General features: G+C 33.5%; 1 protein-coding gene across 1 annotated transcript in view; it reads right to left on the reverse strand.

Annotated features, from left to right (window-relative positions):
- Nucleotides 1-3,751: 3,751 nt before the first annotated feature.
- Nucleotides 3,752-24,698, reverse strand: part of LOC144660793 (capsule biosynthesis protein CapA-like) — a 34,265-nt gene continuing 13,318 nt past the window's right edge. Inside the window, exons 5-7 of the mRNA XM_078521517.1 lie at nt 6,607-6,840; nt 5,730-5,851; nt 3,752-4,419 (exon numbers count right to left, since the gene is read on the reverse strand). Coding sequence (XP_078377643.1) covers nt 4,242-4,419; nt 5,730-5,851; nt 6,607-6,840 — 534 coding nt within the window. The 3' untranslated portion in view covers nt 3,752-4,241. The remainder of the gene's footprint in view (nt 4,420-5,729; nt 5,852-6,606; nt 6,841-24,698) is intronic.

Consider the following 24,698-nt stretch of genomic DNA (forward strand, 5'->3'; position numbering starts at 1 on the left):
TATGTGTGATACTTGTGCTCAACGTAATATTTCACGGGACCAGAAAAGGAAATGTCTCCAACAAAAAGTAAAGTGACATGTTCTGCGAGATAAAAATTGTGAAATATCGTTACAGCTTTGTAAACAGGTTAATGAGCTCGGCTACCTGCTTTGCTTCCAATAATTATAGGAACAGGTATTGCCAAAAAAAAAAAAGACAAACTTGTATTTCTTTCAAACTTTGCGGGTCATATATAGGATGCATTTCTCTTAACCGTGCGAGAATGTTTCAGTCCGGGGCAAGACTTTTTTGGCGTCGGGGGGGGGGGGGGGGGGGGGGTAAGAAAGTTATTGTTAACCATTTGTTTCTTTACCCGGGCCTTTCAGGTGCATTTCATAGTTTATTTTACGACTCGCATCGTCGGTGGAACATACCAACAAGCTTGGCTTAAATCTGTTCAAACCTAAAGGTTATTTGCACTATTATTATATAATCTCGAAAAGATCTCTGCTCTCAGACTGTTAAAAACATTCATTACGTTTTTTGTGTGTTCCTTTGTTCTTTTTCTTTGTTTGTTTGTTTGTTTGTTTGTTTGTTTTTTTACTTGTCACATCACCTGCTAAGACCATCAGCGTTTTCTTTTAAATATATTGGGCCAAGGTAGTCCCAAACTTTACTAATGCAAATCTCGAATGGATGTTTTAGCTACGCTTTATAACATACCATGACACTTTTTTCAATCATTAGTCAATAGATTTAAAGAAGTCAAATATACTTAGTTACTTTACATATAGCTAGGCTTAACTTCTTGTATTTACCAAATTGGCAATCTAGTTCCAGAAAGTGTCTTTTCCATTTTCATTGAAACATAAATTGTTATTACGATTAAAAAAAATTAAATAAAACAATTCCATTTGTGATTAGCACTGTTGTGCTAATCTAGTGCACTGCAAATAAATAAACAAATGTTGTAAATGGAAAGTAACTTGTTAAAATCACAACTGGCAAGAGGCTGACCAGTTCGCTATTGACAAAAAATGTAAGAGTTAAATTTGGGACTAAACACAAATCAATCTAGTAGCAGGGAGGAGGACTTGAACCTAGGACCTCCGGTTTACAAGTCCAGCGCCCTACACAATAGAGCACGCTGCCTCCTTTTGACAGAGGAGTAAAAGGTACTGTTATTAACGTTTATGGTCAATTTTAAAGCTCCCAAGCTTTTTTCTAGCAAAGCATGAAATGCTGCTGTCTATTGAACAATGAGACTAGTTGTTGACTATAAAAGAGTGTTGACCATGGAAAAATTTGTTGGATGTGTTAAATTTAAAGAATTTTAATTTTGTCTCCTTTTACGTCAACGTTGCGCTTTACAATATCTTAGTTATACATTTTTCACAGTATCTGGCTTAATCTGTTGTGGCCTTTCTCTTAACAACAGTAATTTATATCTTACCTTTATTCGCAGTACTGACTGTGTATGACATTGACATCAAGAAATAAATGATAAAATTTATAACCGAATGACCACTGGCAAAGATACCCCAGAGAGATTCACTAAGTGAGTGTGCTGTCAACCACAGTAAAGAAGACTATCTCGCCGGTAGTGGGCGTCTAAAGTTTAATTCAAAATTCTGGTACCAAGCCCGTAGCCAAAGTTTTCCTATAACCCAGGCGCCTTCACTGCGGGGTGAAATTTTGAAATCTTAAAGCCCGGATATGCCATTTTTAGGCAATATTAGAAGAAGAAAAACTTCTTTCATGTTAGCTTTCTTAGACGTAATTCACTGTCTCTTACAGGAACATGAAAAAATTAACAAATCAAGAATTTTACCCCCCCCCCCGGGGGGCACTCCCATATATGGGCTATATAGGTACGTGCCGATAGGGTATGTTTTTTTAGGTTTTCGATCCTTAAATTGGGTGTTATTTTTGCCTCTTTTGGCATTGTGTTCCCGGTATGATCCTTAAATAGGGTATCAAAATTGCATCAGCTTAAATGGCATTGCGTAAACGTCCGGCTAAACGAGAAAGAAATGCTCTGTTAAAACTGAACTATCCGATTAAGTATTAGTTTTACTTCCAATGCTACAGAAACGAAATAGAGTTGACCCGTTCGCACCATGTTTAGTTTTTGCTTTTGCCTTGAATAGGGTGTCATTAAAAAGGGTATCAATTTTCATTTTCTTCATCCTTAAATAGGGTCAGGGTTTAAGAACCTTCGAGGGAACACCTATCAGAACATTACGGGAGTACCCCCCCCCCCCCCGGGATTTTACCGAGGCAAGTGCCTCGTTTCGCCTGTTACTACCTAGGACCCTGGGTACTATTCATTTTGTTGCCGAGTAAAAATGAAACTGTCCAACACCGTTCACATGTTGACATCTAGACAAATAAAACGTCTTTCGGAGTCAAAAGTTATCACGGATATTCAACAACGTTGGCCGTTTTCACACTAGAAGACGAAAAAATCGTCTAGACAGACAAGTCGTCTGACGATTTGTTCGTCTAGTGTGAATTTAAGACGGCTTTTAGTCCGTCTAGACGACCAAGTCGTCCTCGAGAAATCATCTTTTAGACGGTCAAATCGACGGACAAATTCAGACGACTTGTACGTCCAAAGTCGTGTCCGTCCCGTTTTCACACTTAGACGATTTGTCCGTCTCAGACGATTTGTCCGTCTCAGACGATTTGGCCGTTTCTAGTGTGAAAACGGCAATTCACTTGCGAAAAACAAAACGTTTTAAATACGGCTTTTCATCTTGCGCCAGTTTTTGGAAAAGCAAATGCTCGCATGCTCTTGGACTGAAACTTTCCAAACAGTAAAATGTAATCGCTGCAGTAGATGTAATGACCCTTATTACTATCGATTTTAGGGGCCCAGTTTCTACCGCTACTTTTGGGCTGCTGAAACGACTACAATATGCCAACCATCCATCAGTAATATAATGAAAATGTAATAAAATGAAAATGTTTGCAATACACTATATAAAGGATAAACCTCGTTAAAAAGAATTTACACTGTATCAAAACAAGGTAATTTATTTTCTTTAGAATAGGATCCAGTATAAAACAAATATCATATCATTTTAAGCGACGACGTAGACATCGCTTAATGTCTTGGGCTGTCGAGCAGTTCTGTTTCTCGCGATCGAACACCGAGTAAGACTGGGAACTAACTACAACAATAAATGAGACGTAAACAGGGATCAAGTTTAACACAACAAGAAATCACCACGAAGAACACAAAGCAAAATAGTCCTGGAAAGTAAGAAAGGACTTGAACAAAATAGAAACGAAAGAGACAAAATTCTTGGTTAAAAGCCTCAGGGGTCTTGCGATTCTGGATGTTAGAATTTTGATGGCGTCACGTGAAAACCAAGAGTTGTTGTCGTTGGGAATTGTTACCAACAGTGATTTTTTTACTTCTTTTGAAGATTGTGTTGATATCTGTGAAATTTCGAGCAGGGGTCAACTCCTCTATAAAAGGGAAGGAGACGCACGTCAGAAAAAATGAATTAAGCCTCTAAAGGGTTCTATCAAGAGAAAATATTATTTTATTATTTTCTCTTGGTTCTACAAAAGGGCAATCTGGTCGTGGCTCGAGTTGATTTTAACCCAAAAAGATATCATGTGAGGGCGTTTTTTATTTGTTCACAGGCAACTCTAATGAAACCCCACAGTAAGAAATATTGACGTTCCTCTATACCCAATAGTGTGACCAGAATCTGCAATTTACACCCCTAACCTATCAAACAGTAAAAAAAAAAAAACTAAATCTCATGCCAAGCCGAACCACGCAGCCTGGGCTTTATTCACCATAAACACAACCAAATAGTACAATGTCCCACAGCTGGTTAACTATTCCGAAAGAAATTATAATGAAAAACCGCAGCAACTGCCTGATTACAAAAACTGTCATCACAAAAGATACACGGCCCAACAAGGGCCTTACAAGGCATGGGAACAAAACTAAGAAATTTGCAAAGGAGATAAGAGAATGGTGAACAGCAAAAACTTCGACAAACCAAGTGACCTTTACCCACCCCTCTCCCACTGTGTGATGACAGATGTGTGCGATTAAAAAATGTTTTTTCTCTTTTTGCATCCTCTCAATAAAAAAAAACACTTCTTCTTGCCAATTCATACCAGCAAAATTAAGTTACAGCCGACTCCGCTTACACTGAAGAAAAGTATTTAGCATCTCAGCAGCAAGTTAATTTCTACTTAAGGGTACTGAGGTAACTAGGAAACAGGGAGCTTTCTAATCGTTGTTGAATATGATCTTTTTGGAACTCTTGTGACATTCTTGGCATTGTTTATCCTCAGCTCCGCAAACAGTTATCCATTTCGCGTTTTTCTGAGGCTCAGGATGAATTCGCTTGGTTTTACGATCGAATGCAATCTTCACAGGCAAATATTTTGCTTCCACAATACCATTCCTAAAAAAACAAGACCAAAACAAATATGTTCATTTATAGTGAAAGTAGGCCCACTATACTCAAGTATGTGCATTTGTTCCTCTTCAGATTGAGGAACCCCGTCCAAAAGTCTAGCAGTACTTCGAGAAGGTGTAATAAATAACGACAGAAATTGAAAAATAGTTGTAACATAGAGGGCAATTTTTTTTTAATGCTGATTTGCTGAGAGTGAGGACATTTTTCATTAATTTTGGTAATTCCCCGGGGCAAATAACTTGATCCTGGTTGGACGAGCGGGAAAATTATTCGTTGCTTATTGGCCAAGCGCCCTGCACTTAGTTGGCTTTTTGAGAAGATTTTTCAAACACATCGCTCGCTTATAGGTCGCTTCCCAGTTTTACAACAGTTTTCCGAGTTATTTGATAAAACAAGGAATGAAAACCAGGTAATAGCTTGAAATTTCAAAAGCTGAATCTAAGAAAAAGAATAAATATTTCATATGAAAACTAGAAAATTTGCATTACTCGCGGAGTTTGCGATGAACAATTTCAAACAGGTGATTAAAATTACGTTTTACTTGGTTAACTGAGTATACGCTTGTTACTTTGTTATTTTCACGACTTCCAATGTTATCCTGTTAACAATGTAAGTGTTTGCTCCATCATGTATTTTTTTGTGTGTTTTTAGAAATGAATGTTTTCGTTCCGCCGGCTATGTTATAAATAAGTAATCGCATATTTCCTCGTAAAATTAAGGATTAGTATCACTTGTGTTTTCAAAAGTTGCAAAAAATTTCCCTTGTAGCTGCGCGACTCGAGCAATTTCTGCAACTTCGCAAAACACGCGTGATATTACCTATACTTGTTTCTCCCACCCAAGTGATATAACATATTAAATACAGATGGCGGACCTCTAGATACAAGGGCAATAATAATCATATACTGCTATTGTGGGTAGCTGGTTAGTTTAACTAGCCAAAAACCACCTCTTAAGAAGTACGATTAAACCTGTGGCACATAGTACATATATTTAATAGTGAAAAATTGACTGAATAAATAAACAGTTCTCGTCTCCTGTTGCTCATGATTATAATCGCTCACTTTATTTGGAAAATTGCAATCATCTGATAGCAATGGATTGAAAATGTAAAAAAAAACTTTTAACCTTCACCGAATTCTTATGGTGCAACTCAGTGAAGGGGGTTATGGTGAATATTTCAATTAAAAATACATTACAAAAAAAATCCATATTACTTATAAAATGAATATCTACCAATAAGTGGCTCAATGTGCCTTTGCAGGGGTTAGAATGGTTACTAATCTGTTATTCACCTGGAGACGGTCACTTTTAGCATCTGGGACGCTTTTAAACTGTCGCAATTTCCAAGAACGAAGTGTTCGTATGATTCTATCAATAGTTTATTGGATTTCATTCCAAGTCCTCCATACACTTTCTGAAAAAAGAGAGCAACAACATGGGTCCCTAGCAAACTGGGGGTGCAAAATAATAGCAGTGCCTTTAAATTCGAAAGAGTAGCCTTTGTCTACTACATATGTGGTTCGAACCATACCTAAGGTAAGTCATTGGAAATTCCGATAGGGGACAGGGCTCTCAAATCCAAGCGTTTTAAAGGAAAGCATAGAGATAAAATGGGAATTTCAAACCAAAGCTATATTTTATGCTAGACTTGCTTACAAGTCGAGCTTACAGAGCGCGAAGCGGGAGAGCTCGTCGTTCGTACCGGGGTCTACTACCACCATACCGGAAATGAAAAACGAATGACATTTAGAGTCTATATTTTATGCAAGAGGTAGTGACAAGGGAATTACCAAACAGTCTCGATGGGTAGAAAGTCCCATATACGCCTATGTGAGACGGTTGGTATTTGAAAGGCAAACACTAAACTGTTTTTATGATCTACGTAGGGAAGGCTCCAGGTGGCCCCATCAAAATGACGTCATGAAGTCTTGGTGAAGTCATAAAGTTAGCATGGCACTCAAATTTCATAAACTTTTTTAAGCTATATTATAAAGGCAGATTTAGGAACACTCGCTGCAGGCCTTCTTTGTCAGTGTCAGGAAAAATTACCTTTCCATCCCACCTGTTATTTTGCCTCGAATCGCTTGGATCATAAATAGTAAACAATCAATTTATTTGAGAATGGTTTGTTCGTGGGGTTATTGTTGATTAAACGAACGAACACATTACCGGATTGCCGGCACCTGAAGGACGGTTCGGGTAAAACAAGAAATTCCCCAAACTGTATGCTATAAGCTTGTTGCCCTTGATACAATGAGGCTGTAGCACGTGCGGGTGTGCTGCAATGATGATTTGTACACCAAGGGACATCAGGTGTTTGTTTATACGATGCTGGTAGGGAAGTGCTCTTAATGTACGTTCTTGGCCATAGTGCAGAAAGACGACTACGATGTCCACGTTTGCCTTTAGAAGTTAAAATATCGACGTTAGTTATTTGTGTCCTTCGTAAGGCTAAAGGGTTAGACTCCTTTTTTTGATAACGCTTAGCCGAGACTAAACGTTTTATACTATTGGAAAATTAAGCCTAAAAATTGTGGGTTGTACCAAGTTACCTATAACATACCCGCGCAGCTGAGCTAAAAGCTGAGTTCAAGATGTCGTGCAACCCAGCTAATGTTACTAAACTTATTCTAATTTGGCTTTATTGGACTCTATGTTCACCCAGACCAAATTTTTATTGTAAAGCGTACTATACTAAGAGCTCATTGCTAAAATAAGTGCCCTGTGGGCAAAATAAAAAACGTTCCTAAGTTGAAATGTTAATAGTATGCTCTGGAAAGTTTTGTCAATATTCGCCTCAACGTTCTTAATAGAAGGGTTCTCATAAAACAGTACTGAAGTCTTATTACTAGATAAATCGCTTTTTCAATTCAACCAAGGCCTTCTTTAATTTGGTGCAGAGGAAGGACAATAAACGTGGCTCTAGACTGAAGAGTGACGGAAGACTAAGCGAGGCTCTGCACATTAGTATCTTCCAGTGACTTAATTTTGTAACTACTGTGTGTTCTCGCCCGATAAGGTACAGAACCAAAATAAATACCCTTCGCGATTTTAATGAAGTTTGTCTGGTTTCCACAAAATAAGTTTATGTTTACTTTCACATGTTGGAGCTGGGTTTGGCTTATTCCACACCAATGACTGAGTATGGGTGCATATGGTTTCTAGTGTACGCCATCTGTTCAGTAACTGCCGTCGCTCCAAAGTCGAGAACAATTGTATAACAGCGCTTTATACATGAGTGGTGACAGCTGAACCGCACCTTAAGGGTCCCCAGAAGGGCTACGTCAGTAGTAATGTACTACACTCTGAGGCAAATTTGCCTTAGAGATGTAGTACATCACTACTTCCAGTGCTGGATACAAAATATGGGACAAAAATGGATTCAAATATTGGAATCAAATATTAGAATCAAAAACTGAAATTCAAACCCTAGAAAACCAAGCCTGTAAAACCAAGCCTGTAAAACCAAGCCTGAAAAAAACTTCTTATACTCTTTTTCAAACTTTTTTTATACTGCGTTCGAATGGGATTGTCTTATATGGGTCCACTTGCTACCCAGACTGTACTCTTTTTTACATTGCTCACAAAACCATCGTGTATTTCGCATATAACGGGCTTTTGTGCGCCTTATAGCTTTCATTTTGTCTTCTTTGGTAAACCATCTCTGGTATCGGGCATTAACAATATTATCATTCCAAAACATCAATTGTTATATATTAATAACACAATATATTAATTTCTTATATCATTAATAGTGCGTTTAAACAAGCCTTGATATCATAACTGAAATATCAATCTGGAAAACCAAGCGAAGCCGAGTTTTATGCTGTTTTTATTATCATGGTAAATCTCTTGTACTGAATATCTGTTGTGAATTGTCTTCTAAAACGATTATGATTTTTGTTATTTTTGAATTCATTTTTTTCTTTTTCAAGGTCGGATAATACACTGTTTAAATCATTGTAAATGTTACATAGGTATTTGCTTGTTTCATTTTCTTCATTTAATAATTTTGTTAATGGCTTGCAATGTCCATCTTCCTTTAGTTTTTTATCTAAATATACTAAAGTGTCTAAATTTTCATATACCAAATCTCCGAGTTTTGATAATTCTTTTAATGTTACGATATACTTCAGTGTGTTTATTGCGTCATCAGACATATTTTTGAATGTATTTGCTTTGAAACATATTTTCTTTAAATTTTCCATGTTTATTTTCATGTTTGTCATTTATCTATATATATAGTGTATGTTTTTATTTTTATGCGTTTTTTCATGAATCTCTTATACTCTTTTTTAAAAATCTTGCATCTTAGTGCGTTTAAAACAAACCTCGTTGACATAATGAAAATCAAAACCTAAGATTATAACCTAGGATAAACAGATGAGTTTGTCTTTAATATCCATAAGGATATGTTTCTATACAGCTATCCGATATGTATTTTATTGCGCGCTTGTCATATCCAAAGGTGTATACCTTTTCTTCATATTTGTTTACAATTTGTTTATTCTGTCTAGTTATTTTATTTTCATTTACTAATGTGAGTTCTTTGATTTCGTTCTTTACAATTTTAATCATATTTGCGTGATTCAGTATCTGGGAATTTTCATGGTTTAACCTGAAACCTTTAATAACACATTTCTGTTTATTATTTCCATATGTGAAACTGTAATTCTTTGGACCTCCAGAAACGAATGTATTATTTATAGCTTCACCCCCTAACTCATCTGTTAAATCGCCTAGCATATCGCCTGTTTCTATTGTCTTACCATTCTGGGATTCAATATACACAATACTATCTGTATCAAAATATAATACCTGTTTATCCAAATAGTCAAGTTTTTCATACAACATTAACCGTGCACTGCTAGTCGTAAAACATGCTACATATATATTCGTATTATAGCTGTTATCAACAAACTGATCTTTGTAAGTGTAGCTCATTTGCACCATTTCTTCATTTATGAAATTCATGTTTAAATTATCTATTGTGTCATCTAGAACTACTTGGTAAAATTCATTTATATCAGTTACGTATTTGCACTGATTCATGTTATTTCGTTGACCAAATTTCCCCCAAAGTGAGTTTAAACACATTTTTGCAATGGCTCGTAAACCTGAATTTTCATTTAATTCACCTAAATCAATATCTAAATTCTTTTTGACTTTATTTCTGAAATTCATCTCGTCATTGTTATTTTTAAAATTATATTTCGTTGATTCAAGTTTGAGTTTCATAAATTTTTTTTATATATCCCTTGAATAGATCGTCGGATGAGTTTTCAAAATGCCAAACTTCATATATTTTTGTAATTCTATACCCTTTTTCAATGGCTTTGTTGACTTCATCGGTTGTCCATGTGCCTATGAATGATCGTTCATTTTCATTATGTTGGCATCTTTCTTGTTGCTTTGTTTTTGCACATGATATACACAGAGGGAACATTAGCTTTTCAGCTTTTTCACATTGGATTTTCACTGGTAAAACAGGATGATATAACCCTTTTGGTGGTAAAATTTTACATTTTATTAGTCCATACCATTTTTTATCGTATTTTTCTGGTGATATAATTTTTATAGGGTGTCCAATGGGGTATTTTTTATAGAACTGGACAGTGGGATATAAGGAGCAAAAATCTACGTATTTTCCGTATTCATCATCTTTGAATTTATAAAGTAGCTTTGTAGCATTTGTTCGACCACCAAAGAAAGCATCTCTCGGGTTTAGTGGGCCAACCACTTCTCTATTCCAATCATTTTTATAATATTTTTGGAAACATTTATCATTTTTTAATTTACATTCCCACATTTCAGTGAGATTGTAACCAGCAGTTGTTATTTTGTTATTTTTAACTTGTGTTTTATTATATAAAGTACCCATATCACATTGATTCTTATTATTGATTACATCAGGTTTGTAACAATGTGGACAACCATGCCAGAAACAACCTTGAAATTCATAAATAGTATTTGTAGATGCACAAAAACCATCTACTTTTAATTTGTTATTGTTGCATTTGATAACTTTTTCACCACCTTCCAAGGCATGTTGAATTTTAATTTTATTTTTATTACTTATGTAATCAAGCCATGCAATACTAACTGCACTATGGTTTTCTGTTTGAACAACATTATCAATCACAGCTATGGTATTTTTAGGCATATAATTCCCTCTATAAATAGCCATACAAACACCGGCTATTGTGATGTATTTTAGTGGATCAATATTTTCTTGGTTTATGAAATCTTGTCTGAATTTTAACATACATCTTCTTAATATATCAACATCTGACCTACAGTATTCAATTAATTCTTTTTTGAAATCGAAAACATAATTTTCATTAACACGATCATTATACCATTGTAAAAATTTTTGTCTATCATGGGTTTTCATTTGATTATACCCATAATGCTTTTTAGAAGGTATTTTTCCTATATAGTTTTGATTACAAATTTTGTTGAAATAATGTGGGAAATATCCTTTTTTCAGCTCCTTTAAACCAAACGTTTTAGGAAACGATGATAATGGTTGCTGAATAAAATTTAAGCTGTCGATTATCTTGATTCTTAATTGTGGAATTTCCATCATCATAATTTTTGCACCATTGTAAATACAGTAAGGTTTAAAACCATTATCAATACACCATTTAAGAATAAAATGGGAGTCGTACCCTTTGGAATTGTGAGCCAGAAGTGTGTATCCTTTATATTTTTCATTAAGAATACCACTACAAAAACTATTAATATCATTGAAGATTGATTCATTACCATTGAAATCATGGCCGATAGCTAAATTAACTTCATGTGTTCCAGTGTTTTGTGTACATTCGAAATCGAAAAATAAATATTTTTCATTATACGTTCTACATGAGTAGCAATAATCTTTTCGTTTTATGTTTTTATTTAATCTGCAAGGATTTTTGTTATCTTTGATGCAATTTCCACCCTTACACTTGATCTTTTTCATGAAACATTTATGTTTGCTTTCACAATAGCTATTACAATTATTACACATTTTGTAACCACATTTATGTATTTTAATATATGGTTTTAGGATGATTTGATTGCATTTTAAACATTTTGCTACACTGCTACACACTGAATCATCATCATCTTTTTTTGATCGATTTCTTGTATGGTTTTTAAAACAACTTTTACCATGAAAAACACGATTGCAGTGTTTACAGGTAACAGCTTTACCGCTACATTTATTACCATCTGGGAAATATTTGAAACAAGAAAAACATTTTTGGGCACATTTATGCTTATCCCGTCTAGTATAAGCTTTTTTACAAGAGTGGCAGTAATATGCTACATTAAGAAGTGCTGTCATTGATTTTACGACATCAAAATGATTACGTGTTTTGTATAAATAAATTTTGTCTGCTTTACCATTATTGGATGTATATATGATTTCATTGAACTGCTCAGAATCGATAATGTTAATCTCAATATCTAAATGTAATGCAAAGCTATTTACATCTTCTAAAGAATTTCCATAATCATTAATTTCAACATTAGCATTATTATGAAGTTCTTTGGCTTGAATTTGTTGTAGTTTCCTACTTTTATTGAATCCATCTTTCAACTGAGTTGTGGTGTAATTCTCAGGGTGTAAATTAGCATAAGCTGTTACAATGGCTCTTGCTAAACATATTGTGTCATTATTTTTTATCGAGATAATACACTGTTTCCTATTCACAGTTTGTTTAGATAAATATAAGCGAGATTTTCCTGCCGGTATTTTAACAGATTGAATAATTATTTTGCAATTTTCTAAATTTATTTCTTTATAATCCAACGTATTGATTATATCTGAAAGTTGATTTAACTTGAAATCAGAAACTTTTAACAATTTTGTTGAGATAGGATGATCTAATTCATCATTTGAAATTACCAATCTGAATCTATCATTACCTTTTAACTGCCTTTTCTTTATTGTCATTTCAACCATTTTTTCAAATACACTGAAAACATCATTTTTATTGTTTATGAAATTTTTTCGTACATTTATTTTGAATTCATTGGTATAAGCATTGAATTTTTTATTCGCTGTATTTCCGATTTCCGTTATTTTGAATAGAGGTTGGTCATTGGATGTTGAATCAAAAATACTGTCATCGAAATTAAATTCATTGAGTGTCCTGTTTAAGGTCTTATATTTTTGAATTTTATTGATTACTTTTTGCCTTGTTGAGTTTTTTACAAGATCTATCCATGTATAGCCAAGTGTCTTTGCATGCCTCAGGTAACTTTTTGATAGTTGTTTAAGAGTATTATGGGTTTTTGTTATTGGTTTAGGAGTATTTGAATGAGATTGGTATGTCTTCTTTTTTGGTATTTTACGCGAGGGGGTGGGGCTTTGATTCGGCTTCTGGGGCTCATGTGCTTTCGGCTCGACCTTTTGGTGCTCGTGTGCTTTTGGTTCGGCTTTTAGTGATAAAATGAGTTTTATAAGGTCGGTTTTAGATAGCTTGTTGAGATCAGATTCGTTCATTTTACTATTAGTTGAGATATTTTTTTGTGTCATTTTTGTGTACTATATAAAATCACCAAACCTTTAAGTCCTTTATAGTAAAAATTATTTTTGAGATTTTTGGTGCGTTTAAAGATAACCAGAAATAATATATTTTTGGTCACCTCAGGCAACAGAAAACAGCAATTTATATATACTGTGCTATACAATATATAATTATATAATTTTTCTTTATATGTTATTCATCAAGTATAATATTGAACCGATTATCTTCTTGAATACCTTTAATGACAGCATTTTTAATGTGTTTTTTAGTTCTCATGTGACTCCATTTTCCTGCAAGGCAAGTGTGATATTCACAAATATCACAATACCAAGGCTTATTAAGCATGTATTTCGTTTTTGATCTAGTAATAGCTTCTAATCGGTCTTTTTCGGTTGTATAAATTTTGTTCCTTCCCATTTATTATATACTATATATATATAATTCTTTATATGTTTTTTATAATGCGTTTAAGTGATAGATATAAACAGATAATTATTTTCTTTATTAATATATATAGAATGAGTGATATTACATTAAATATCAAACAACTGCCAGAAGCTGATGAAAGCTCGAATGATATAGTCTTCATAAATAAAATGTGGTGTATTCAGAGCATCCTTGAAGCTAATATTTGTATTATTAAAATGCTATCTTCGAACCTAAATAGCAGATCTGAAATATCAAATGAAGACAAAAATCATGCACGTTTAGAGTGTAAACCTGAAGACCAGAAACGACGACGTGGAAGGCCTCGTAAGGATCAACATATGTCTTCTCAGAAGTAATGTTTGTGATATAAATACATATTTATTCAGTCTATGGATAGATGCTGGAATCAGAAAATATTTAAAAATGCATGAATTCTTGCCCATAATTAAACCATTTGGTTGAAAAGTTGGTTCGTTTTTTAGTTTTGGTTGAAAAGTTGGTTCGTTTTTTGGTTTTGGCTTAAGTTGACATATGCAAATCAGTGCTGGAACCCCAACGGTTTTGAAATGATTAATATTTAAAATGCTTCTTCATATGATTTTTTAACCAATCAAAAACTTCTCATTTTGCTACACAATTGTGAAATATTTTGTAAAAACATTATTCATTTTGTGAAATATTTTTGTGAAGATGTCTTACTCTGCCAAGCAACTATAGGGGATTTCCCAGTAAAATGAGTCATTATTACTTTCCAAGGTCATGAGTAAGAATTTTTTTTATATCGTCTAAAATGCAATTACGAGTGTTTCCATAATTGCATTTTAGACGATATAACAATGCATGCAAACAGAGACAAACTCGATGATAGTCTTCATAACTTAATTCTATTGCCTTGAACCATCTTTATATAAATATATTTATATATGAGATGTTTTGTGTTACACAGATACATAGCGATTTAAAAATAATGGGTGAGGGTTCTTGTATTTTTTGCAATGAGTTATTATATACAGGCGATAAAGTTGTTGATCATTGCTGTGATAAACCTGATATTTTGGAAGATGCATATATGAAAGTATGCCAAAATTGCGGGACTCAGAATTATAAATATGTTAGCGAGTATTTTGATTTTTACGAGAACAGACACAAAATATGGCGTAAAAGCATCTATCATCGTAAATACCATATTGAGAATGTTTTAAACGATTTATGTATTAAAAATAGAGTTCAATTGTCTCATAATCATCGCGATAAGATTTACAAAGTGTTTCATGAGATCGATACTATTCTTCCATCTATAAATAAAAGAAGAAAGAGGATGATCTCAACGAAATATATTATAAGACAGCTGTTTAAAATGCTCGGTATACCATACAATTTCATCTGTGTTACTGAATCAAAAAAAACGCGAGCTTTTAATGATCGATATTGGGGTGAGATTTTAGCATTAAAATCGTCCCAGATCGCACGGATTATTCGGTAAATTTATCATCATACTTGAGCAGATATCGATCGATTATTGGACCTGTATCGCATATGTAGTCGTCAATGCTTTTCATTGTATTTAGGATGCTAGACGCATTATAATCGCCACTTCTCATAGCGCCTTTAATAGAGTTCAAAAGGTGTTGATAGCTTTGGTAAGCATATATGGAGTTATGAATTTTTAGTTCGAGATTCTTATGTATCATCAAAGCCTGAATCAATAATGAAATTGTTGATATTGTGATCAAAGCAATACCACCAGTCGCTATAGAGGAGGCGAATCCGCTTGATGCAAATATGATAGACAATGAATTCCCTAATAATTTCCATTTTTTGAAACGTTTAACAGCCTGCTTGTAAGCCCAACATTTTCGATGATATGTTTGATAATAAGCTTTCAATTCTATAATTTGGTCTTCAGTAAGTTTGCTTGATATATGGTTCCATGTAAATATGCATTTTCGATGTTTAGTCATATATATTAGTTATATATGATTTTTTTGTTTTATCATTTTGTCATTTTAGCATTGCGCTTGTTCTTTATTGTGTAATACAGCTTCCTTATGTTTTGAATTAATCTCTCAATAGAATCAATAATATTGCTAACCAATTTCACTGTTTTCATATAATTTAATTAGATAAAATCGTTGGAGTTAGATAATTTATTCGAAGAATACAGCCTTTGTTTTATCTAAAAACTGGATTTTATGATACTCTCTACCATTTATCGGATATGCAGTTTTACTAAAACCGATTCTTTGTACAAAGTAATCTGAACTGATTTTAATGTTGGATGCATTGATATTAAACCCAGACAATGTTTGATCAATACTCATAGCATTATTGCAAACAGCGATTCTAAATTGAGTCCCTATTTTAGTATACCAGAGGTTTAAAAATTTAGTTATATAAACATCTCTGATTTGCTCTGTATATGAATCTAAATCATATTCAAGTGCTAACTTATTATTCTCTACTTTTATCCATGGGAAATGAAAGCTACCCTCGTTGCCTAATTCTATTTTAATTCTTTTATTATCACCGATTTTATAGTCGTTTTTAAATGATATATATATAGTGTAGTCATTGGATTCAGTGATATTTTCATTTAAATTAATTACGTAAACACCAAAAATACCATTCTTCGGATCAAAATCTGCTAGCATTTTTGATTGGAAAAACACAAGACCATTATTTAATCCCTTGATTATCGATCCGTTTGCATCTGCCATGATGAATTCAGATGGATCCGTTAGATCATAAAAATACTCGAAAATTTTATGGTAATAGCTGATGTTTCTTTTCTTATCCATTTTTAATTCAAGATCAGACTTCAAATCGTCCCGAAAATTTTTTAACTGTTTATAATTAACAGCTTGATCATCAGTAGTACCTTCTGCAATACCATGAATGGCCTGTGTTTTCATATCAATTGATGCATTGAAAGCTATTCTATCATTTTCAACATAATATAGCTGATCGTATATACTGGGTTCAACATTACTTTCATAATTCTTAATCCCATATATTATAATATAAGTTTGCAGTTTTGGTACATACGAGTGTCCTGACTTCATTTTTAAAACGATATCGACATAGAGATAGTTGTTGTTATGTTGTTGATACTTATGAACTTGAGCTATTGTTCGACTATAACCGTTATAAACTCGTGTAGTTACTTTATTAACAGTATCAATCAATGACACAACACTGATATCAACACTATTCTCATCTATTTCAACTGGAAAATAGAGTTCAAATGCCATTGTATAATAATTAATTGGTATAGGGTACATGTTGATACCTAATCTGCTTGAGTAGTAATTTTTCGAACTATCGAGAAGTAATTTTGTATCTATTACCTTTTTATTGATTTGATGAACAGGATTTGGATGATGAATTAAATCTCCAAGCTCGATATCATTCTCTTCACTAAGTTGATTATCACTGTCAATCATTATATTATTGAAAACGTTTCCTTTATCAATAGAGGTAATATGTGAACTGTCAACATACAATTTATTTACACCATCGGTTCCATATATTGGTTTGCTTAGATTTGTTATGCGATTATCGTTCATATGGAGATTCGCCTGCATCATGTTACTACCGTGAATATTGAGCCTATTTTGTATGCTCTTAGCTAAGCCATTACCAACAGCCTTCGTTAAAAAAGTACTGTCGGCATATATTTTGGAAACCTTGCTCTGAAGGGTATTAGCCAAAATAGCACCTGTTTTCTTCGTTAGAAAAGTATTGTCGGCATATGTTTTATCAGCTTTAAGCGCGTCTCTTGAGTCAATATATTCTTTATTCATCACATTTGACATATTACTATATCCTGAATCGAATTTCGGGACGTTTATTATGCTGTTAAACGTTTGTTCGTTATTGGTACTAAGATCGGCTTTATCAGTGAGTTTGTTGTTTAGTTCTGTTTTGACTTTATTGTCTTCTAATTTTACATATTCAACATTCGGTATTGATAAGTCGTTATACAACCCATCATAGTAAGCTTCAGTGTTCTGAAGTGAAAGTCCAACACAATCAAAATGGGTTTCATCACTGTTTTTTTTCATTAAAAATTGGTTGACATATCTCTTGTTAACAGCACTACTCAAGTCTTTTGCATATGTATCAAGATCAGCATCAAATGCTACGTCATCTTGAGTCTTTAACCCAAATATTTTCTTTTTATCCATATCATAATTGCCATCGTCCGTCAGTTTAAAACCAACCCCAGCTGGTCCTTCTTTTCCAACACTACCAGTTATTGCATTCGCAGTATGATTGCCGTCAAAAAATCCCATATGTAATTATGTTATATATTTTCAAAATAGTTCTTGATGAATTTTTCATTGTGATTGGTGTTTGTCATTGATAATGGTTTCAAGATGTCAAAATATCCTTTTTTGAATACAAGTGCTTGGTGTAAAAAATAAAGACAATAATAACCACATAAAACAGACTTGAGGTCTTGATATTGAGAATTATTAAAAAGAATATTGGTGATACCATCTCTCTTTGCTCTCATTTCAAATTCTTGGGGGTAACTCATCCCAAAACTGTCGAAATACCATAATGTTTTGTCATTTTTACCTTTTACACAACAAGTCCAATGAGTTCCAGCATTATTCAAATCATCTAAATTGATAACACATGGACTATGTTTTTTTGGCATATGTTGGTTTCTGCTATATATGCCGGTAATATCAATTTTTAAATAATCACACCAATTAATCAAATCTCTATCGCTCAAAGCTTTATTAATGAATTTTGGTTTATTTACAATCTCAATCCAATTATTGGAATGGTTGTTTGGGTTACTTTTTTCTTCATGGTTCTTTTTTTTATTCCTGAACCTTTCTGATCCCCCCAAGTACCAATGAAAGGGGGGCTTTTGTACTGGGCATAATCGTGGATATTAAATGGTCTGTTACGCAAGCCTTGTCCTTGGCTTTTTATTGAAGGTGGATACGGTCTATTTTGAAGACCCATACCCGATTGTATCATTGGTTTAATATGAGAAATTTGTGTTTTTGAAATTTTTATATCAACACCTTTATTGAGGGTTTTCGATTTTTTGATCTTATTGATCTGTGTTTTTGTTAGAAACATTTTGTCGCTTCCAGACAACTCATTAGACGACAATCTCAGTGTTATTGGAGATTTGTTCATGATGGCTTTTGTGAGCTTCAATTTCTGGTTTCTGCTGAGTGATACAGTGTATGGTTTGTATTCAGTCATATATATTAACGTTACATAAAATACATTTGATTAACGAATCAAGCTTTGAGGAGAACTTTACCATTGACGATATCAACACCAAGCTCTTCTTCATGGAGAATGAGAGCATAAAGACTGTAATTTGCATTTGGAATCCCAGATAGTTTATAACTGAACTGGATTTTGGTCGATCCACTTTTGATTTCTTCTTCCTGGTTTCTCAGATCAAAATAGATGAGCCCATATAACTCTTGAAATGATTTCAGTGTTATTGTTGGAGAACTGTAATAAGCATTAAAATCTTTTTGATATTCCATCAATGTCCTGTATGCTTGTACGATCTCTGTATCTGGTTTCAGTTCTTCGTTTGGATAAAAAATACCGTTGCTTAGTTCAAGCCTTGCATTTGAAAATGTTCGGTTATTCGCGATGTTATATGTATTAAATAGAAACGGATTCTGTGTTTGATCATTCATTTTTGCATCATTAAGAGCCCATATAAAAACATGCCTCGGTTTTCGAATAGAAGAAGTAATCCTAAATGTACCTTGACGTTGTCTTGTTGACGAAGAAGTCTCTATCCTTTCTTTGAGATATGACCATGTATGGGGCTTTAGATATGTTTGAAGAAAAATCTGCTCACCCTCAGCATTAAATATCATTTTCGGAACCCATAAAACAAGCCTAGTGACAATAAACCTGCCAGGATCAGCTCCAGCACGAAATATCACATTGTTATCAGTTTCAAGATTGACATCAATGGTTACTTTACCATTGGGTGCTATTTCTGTCTCAAAAGAGTTGAAAAAACCATATCTGTTCAATGGTAGTATGATGTTATTTTCAGCAGCTTGCGTGAGTAATGCTTTTCTTTTTGCGAAACCCTCATTGTAGTTTACATTATCTCCATCAACGAAATTTCTTACTTCATAAGCATTACCAGCGTTGTTTGCACCGTGTTGTACTGCTCTCATTGTATATTTTTGAATCACAGCTCCGACGGCTGTATCAGGGTAATTAAACATGCTTGGTCCGACTGTTTTAGTGTAACTTGATGATAATTCAGTCAGATTTTTCACATTGATAGCATGATTAACCCCTGGTGCATCGAGAGCATTAACTCCGCTTAATTCAACCTTCAACTGATTGATAAGTGAATAACCGGAATTGACGGTTGCAACCCGATCAGCTACATCATAACCAGTGTTATCCATCTTTGTGATTTTAAAATCGACAGAAAGGTATGAATTATACAAGTCAAAAGGATGAGTTTCACTGCTACTGTCAATGACGAAACGGTATCCACTCTTCTTTTGAAATTGATTGTTTGCAGGTAATGTTATTGGATTTTGTAATTCAAATGAGACATATTCATATCGTTTGCAATATTTCGAACTTCTGAAAGACATTATATAATAATGGTTTACATTATTTTACATGTTGGTTAATTTGTCGAATTCCAGACTGAGAATATCATTCCTCAATTGTTCTTCCGTCTTTTTCGTTCTTTCTGGTTGGAATTTTTTGTTTTCAAGATGTGATTGTAATAAGCTGACGATCATATCTCCCTTATTTTCTGATTCACTGTATTTTTTCAGTTTTTCTGTTTCTTTCTTGGTTGCTTTATTCAGTCTATTTTTGATGATGTTGCCAGTTTTATGTGCAACATGTTGTACTCCTTTTTTACCGGCTTTTTTTGCCAAATCTTTGGTGGTTTTACTTGTCAATGATTTTTTTGCAGTGGAAATCAAACTGTTCATAATACCACCTCCTTTTTGGTGATCATCAACTGGGTCACCGGTTTCAATGTCGATGTAGTATGACATACCGGTATTCATATCTCTCACTTTTCTGATTCTGCTCATATACGAATACGATATATAATATCACACTTCTTTCAACAGCAAAGTCAAGTTAATTGGTATATTATTGAGATGGATAGGGTTGTTCAATCCATCAGTGATATATATCCTCAATTCTTTGATGATGTTGGTATTGATTTTGTTGAAAAGGGGTCGAGGTATTGTTTCTTTTATTTCAAATGGATAAGATATCTGCAAATTGGCAACACTAAAACGATAAAGTACATCACCTTGCGTCCCAGAAACAAGTGAGTCGCTCAGAAGATTGCAATGAATGAAAATGTTATCAACATTTCTAGTTATGTTTGGAGCATTGGATCCGTATTTTGTTGATGTGATGATTTCTTTATTGAAACCAATCAGTTTTGAGAAATCACCTTCTCTGAGATCTAATCTATATCCATCTTCCAATTCGATATACACTTTCAATAATGATGATGAAAATTTAAGTGAAATACCTCTTCCCTTATCGTTTAAATCACCATTCACTTCGAGTATTTGTGAAATATAAGCATTAATGTCTGTATAACTATAATTTCCATCATGGAAAACGATTTCAACCCAATTTGCTCCAGAATCTTTGCTGTATTTTATTTTGTTATTTCCATACTTTGAAGACACATTGAACCAGCTATAAGTCATTTCAGCACTGTAAAGAGCCAAATAATATGTTTTATTCCTGTCTAGGACTATTTCAGGCACATGATTGATGGTGAAATCATGAGACATTGAATCTCTTATTCCATCATTGCTATCCAAAAACATCGGGATTTCCATTATATCATTAGATTACATTAATTGAGTCCTGACAAATTTATCGTATTGTGTTTTAGCTATCACACCTTGTTTGAGTAAATAATCAATGATCTGCCACATTTCATTTCTGAGAACAATACTTGTATTACCAGCCCTTTTGCTTCCAGTCAACAAAGTCAATCTTTTCATCAAATCGTTTGGGTCTGAGTATATCATTGCACCTCCAATCAGTTTTGATTTCCCTGATGATCTGTGTTTTGGGATGTTTGATAACATATTGAGATTATTGAATATTTTGATTGCTTTTGATGAATACTTTTTCTTCGAATCAAACCTCTTTGTGATGAGATCAACGAGTGATTTGTCAGCAATGTCTTCATAAACCATTTTGCCATCTTTCACGGCTTCGATGACCATTTCATTGATTAATCTTGGCATATTTATGAGTAAACCACCATACTGTCCATTGTTTATCTTGTAAGCATTCCGCTTCGGCTGTTTGTAAGACCTGATACCTTCACCTATTTTTTCCCTCAAATTGATTCCTTTTATAATAGTGCGATATTTACTCAATATCTCTTGATCTTTCCTTGCGTTATTTTTAATAATCAGATTTGAAGATCGTCTTTTTCCAGTAAGATGAGATATTGCTGATCTAACTTCTTTTTCATCTGGAATATCATTCAAATCAGGATCAAATCCATATTTTCTTATGATGTTTTTTTCACCTTGGTTGAAGATATGTTCTTCAACGACTTCTTTTTTTGGGACTTCTTCATCTTCATCTTCTTCTTCATTTTCTTCAGGTACTATGTCTAAAGGATCAAATTTTGATGGTAAATCACTTAACCAACTTTGAACCCCACTTTGTGAACCAGATGATGACATTGTTTCATTCAACATATCAACAGCTGAAATTAATTTTTCTTGTTTTTCATTCAAGTTTTCAATTAATTTATCTTGTTTTTTATCGATGGTTTCTTTCACCTCTTTCTGAGATGTTATAACGGGTTTGAATAATTCCTTGCTTTCAAATTGTCTTGATTGTTTTTCATCCAGTGTGTCTTTTATTTGTTTTCTGATTTGTCTTTTCAAAAGATTATTCTCATAATGCTTCTTCTGATTCTCTCTGAATTTTTCGATATCCATATATAATAGTTTAGATAAATGACAAAATTAATATATCAATTGACATAAATGCTGGAAGACAGATATTTTAATGTACACAATATATATATTGATGAAGATTCCAAACTATGACAACATCAAAAAAGAAGCCCAAAAACGAAGCTTAAATAACTTCTTGAATGAAGAATTCAGAATGCTCATTTGCGGTCAAAGCAATTGTGGTAAAACAAACCTTCTGATGCACATATTGAGAAAACCGCTCGTGTTTTATGACAAGATAATATTTTATACTCCGAATAGACATCAAGACAAAATAAAAGATCTCGAATCATTGATGGATGACATATCAAAAAAGGTTGGTTATGATGTGTTAGAGATTAAGACTGCTGATGAAATAATGGATACTGAAGAATATCCCAACAATAACAGAAAAATAGTGGTCTTCGATGATTTGATAAATTGTTGTGACAAAATTCAATCCAAAATAGCGAATCATTTCACTGATGGAAGACATCATAATATAACTCCCATTTATTTGAGTCAAAGTTACTATGATGTGCCTCAGAAAATAAGACTGAACAGTTCACATATGTTATTATATCCACCAGCCACAAAAAACCATTCCAATCTGATCGGCAAAGAAAACAGAATAGATCCCAATTTATTTGACAAACTGATGCCCTTCGAATTTTTGTTCATTGATAAAGAAAAGAGAAGCTGTAAAAAAAATTTTGATGAAATTGTATAATCAATATATATAATGGTCAAATCGTATTGTGTAAAACAGAAAAAACAGACAGAATGCGTACCAGAAAGTGAAAAATATGTTCAAACCAAAAATGGGCGACTTATGATGAAATGCATTTGCTCTGAATGTAAAAGCGTTAAAACCCGTTTTGTAAGCAATAAAAAAAAGACACAAGGTCGGGGAGTTGGTCAAACCATCAACAAAAAGATCGGCGATAAGATTCCGGGGTTTCAACAAGCTCAAGACGTAGCATCCTTTATCATGGGTGCTACAGGAGGTGATAAGAAATTGCTTGACAGATACTGGAGCGGTGATATAGCCAAACATGCTTTCGATAATAAGACCGGTTTATTTTCAAAGAAATTCTGGACTCGTCCATCAGAAAATCAAGATCCTTCATGCTCTGCTACTATTTGGGATAAGAAATCTAAAAAATGGCGAAACACATACTGCGATTAAATATCTAATGTATATATATATGTGTAAGTCATACTGTGTTTCATGTAAAAAGAATACTGAGTCAATGAATTCTAAAAAGGTCAAAGCAAAGAATGGCCGTCTTATGGAAAAATCAAATTGTTATATTTGCGGTAAAAAGAAGAGTAAATTCATAAAAGGGTGGGGCTCTTGCACGTTATAAAGCCCCTTCTACTGTTGATAAAATAGCCTATGTAGCATCAAATTTCGTAACTCCATCACCTAGCTTTGCTTCAATGGCAAGACTTTTAGCAGGGCAAGCTCTCAAAGGTGTAAAAGACAATGTTGATTACTATAAAAAGGGTAAGGGTCTTGATATTCAAAAACACTTATCAAAACTTGGAGAACTACACATGAGAACACCTACAGGCAAAAAGTATAATTATTGTGGTCCTGGTACTAAATTAAAAGAACGATTGGCTTCTAATGATCCTAAATATAGAGATCCAATAAACAATCTTGATAGCATATGCCAACAGCATGATATTGATTACAGTAATTCAAAATCACTAGCTGATAAACATAAGGCAGATGATCTTATGCTTAAGAAAATATCAAAAATAGCATTCAAAGATCGTCCATGGGGCACTACAGCAGTTCAAGCTTTAATCCTAAAGGAAAAAAGACAATCGGACTTGGTGTATAAACAGAAAAGGAAGCCAAAAAACGGAAAACGGCGTTGAGTAAAAATGATTGGTCTCAACAATTAGCCGATGAGTTACATAAACCAATCAGACGAAAATTTAAAACTAGAAGAGTAATATCAAATGGAATTGACGACATATGGTCTGCTGATTTAGTTTTTATGGATAAACTTTCAAAATGGAATAAAGGTTATAAATATCTATTGACTATAATTGACGTATTCAGTAAATTCGCTTGGGCTATACAATTGAAAGATAAGAAAGGTGCATCAATAACTAGCGCTTTCAACAATATTATCATTAATGACAAGCGTAAACCTGAATATCTCTGGGTCGATAAGGGATCTGAATTTTATAACAAAACATTCAAGGAATGGCTAAAGCAAAATGATATTAACATGTATTCCACTTTTAATGAAGGTAAAGCTGTTGTTATTGAGAGATTTAATAGAACTTTGAAAAATAAAATGTACAAACAGTTTAC

Source organism: Oculina patagonica, chromosome 7 (assembly GCF_052425735.1).
Source record: "Oculina patagonica isolate OP01 chromosome 7, crgOcupat, whole genome shotgun sequence".
In the NCBI taxonomy this organism is placed as follows: Eukaryota; Metazoa; Cnidaria; class Anthozoa; order Scleractinia; family Oculinidae; genus Oculina; species Oculina patagonica.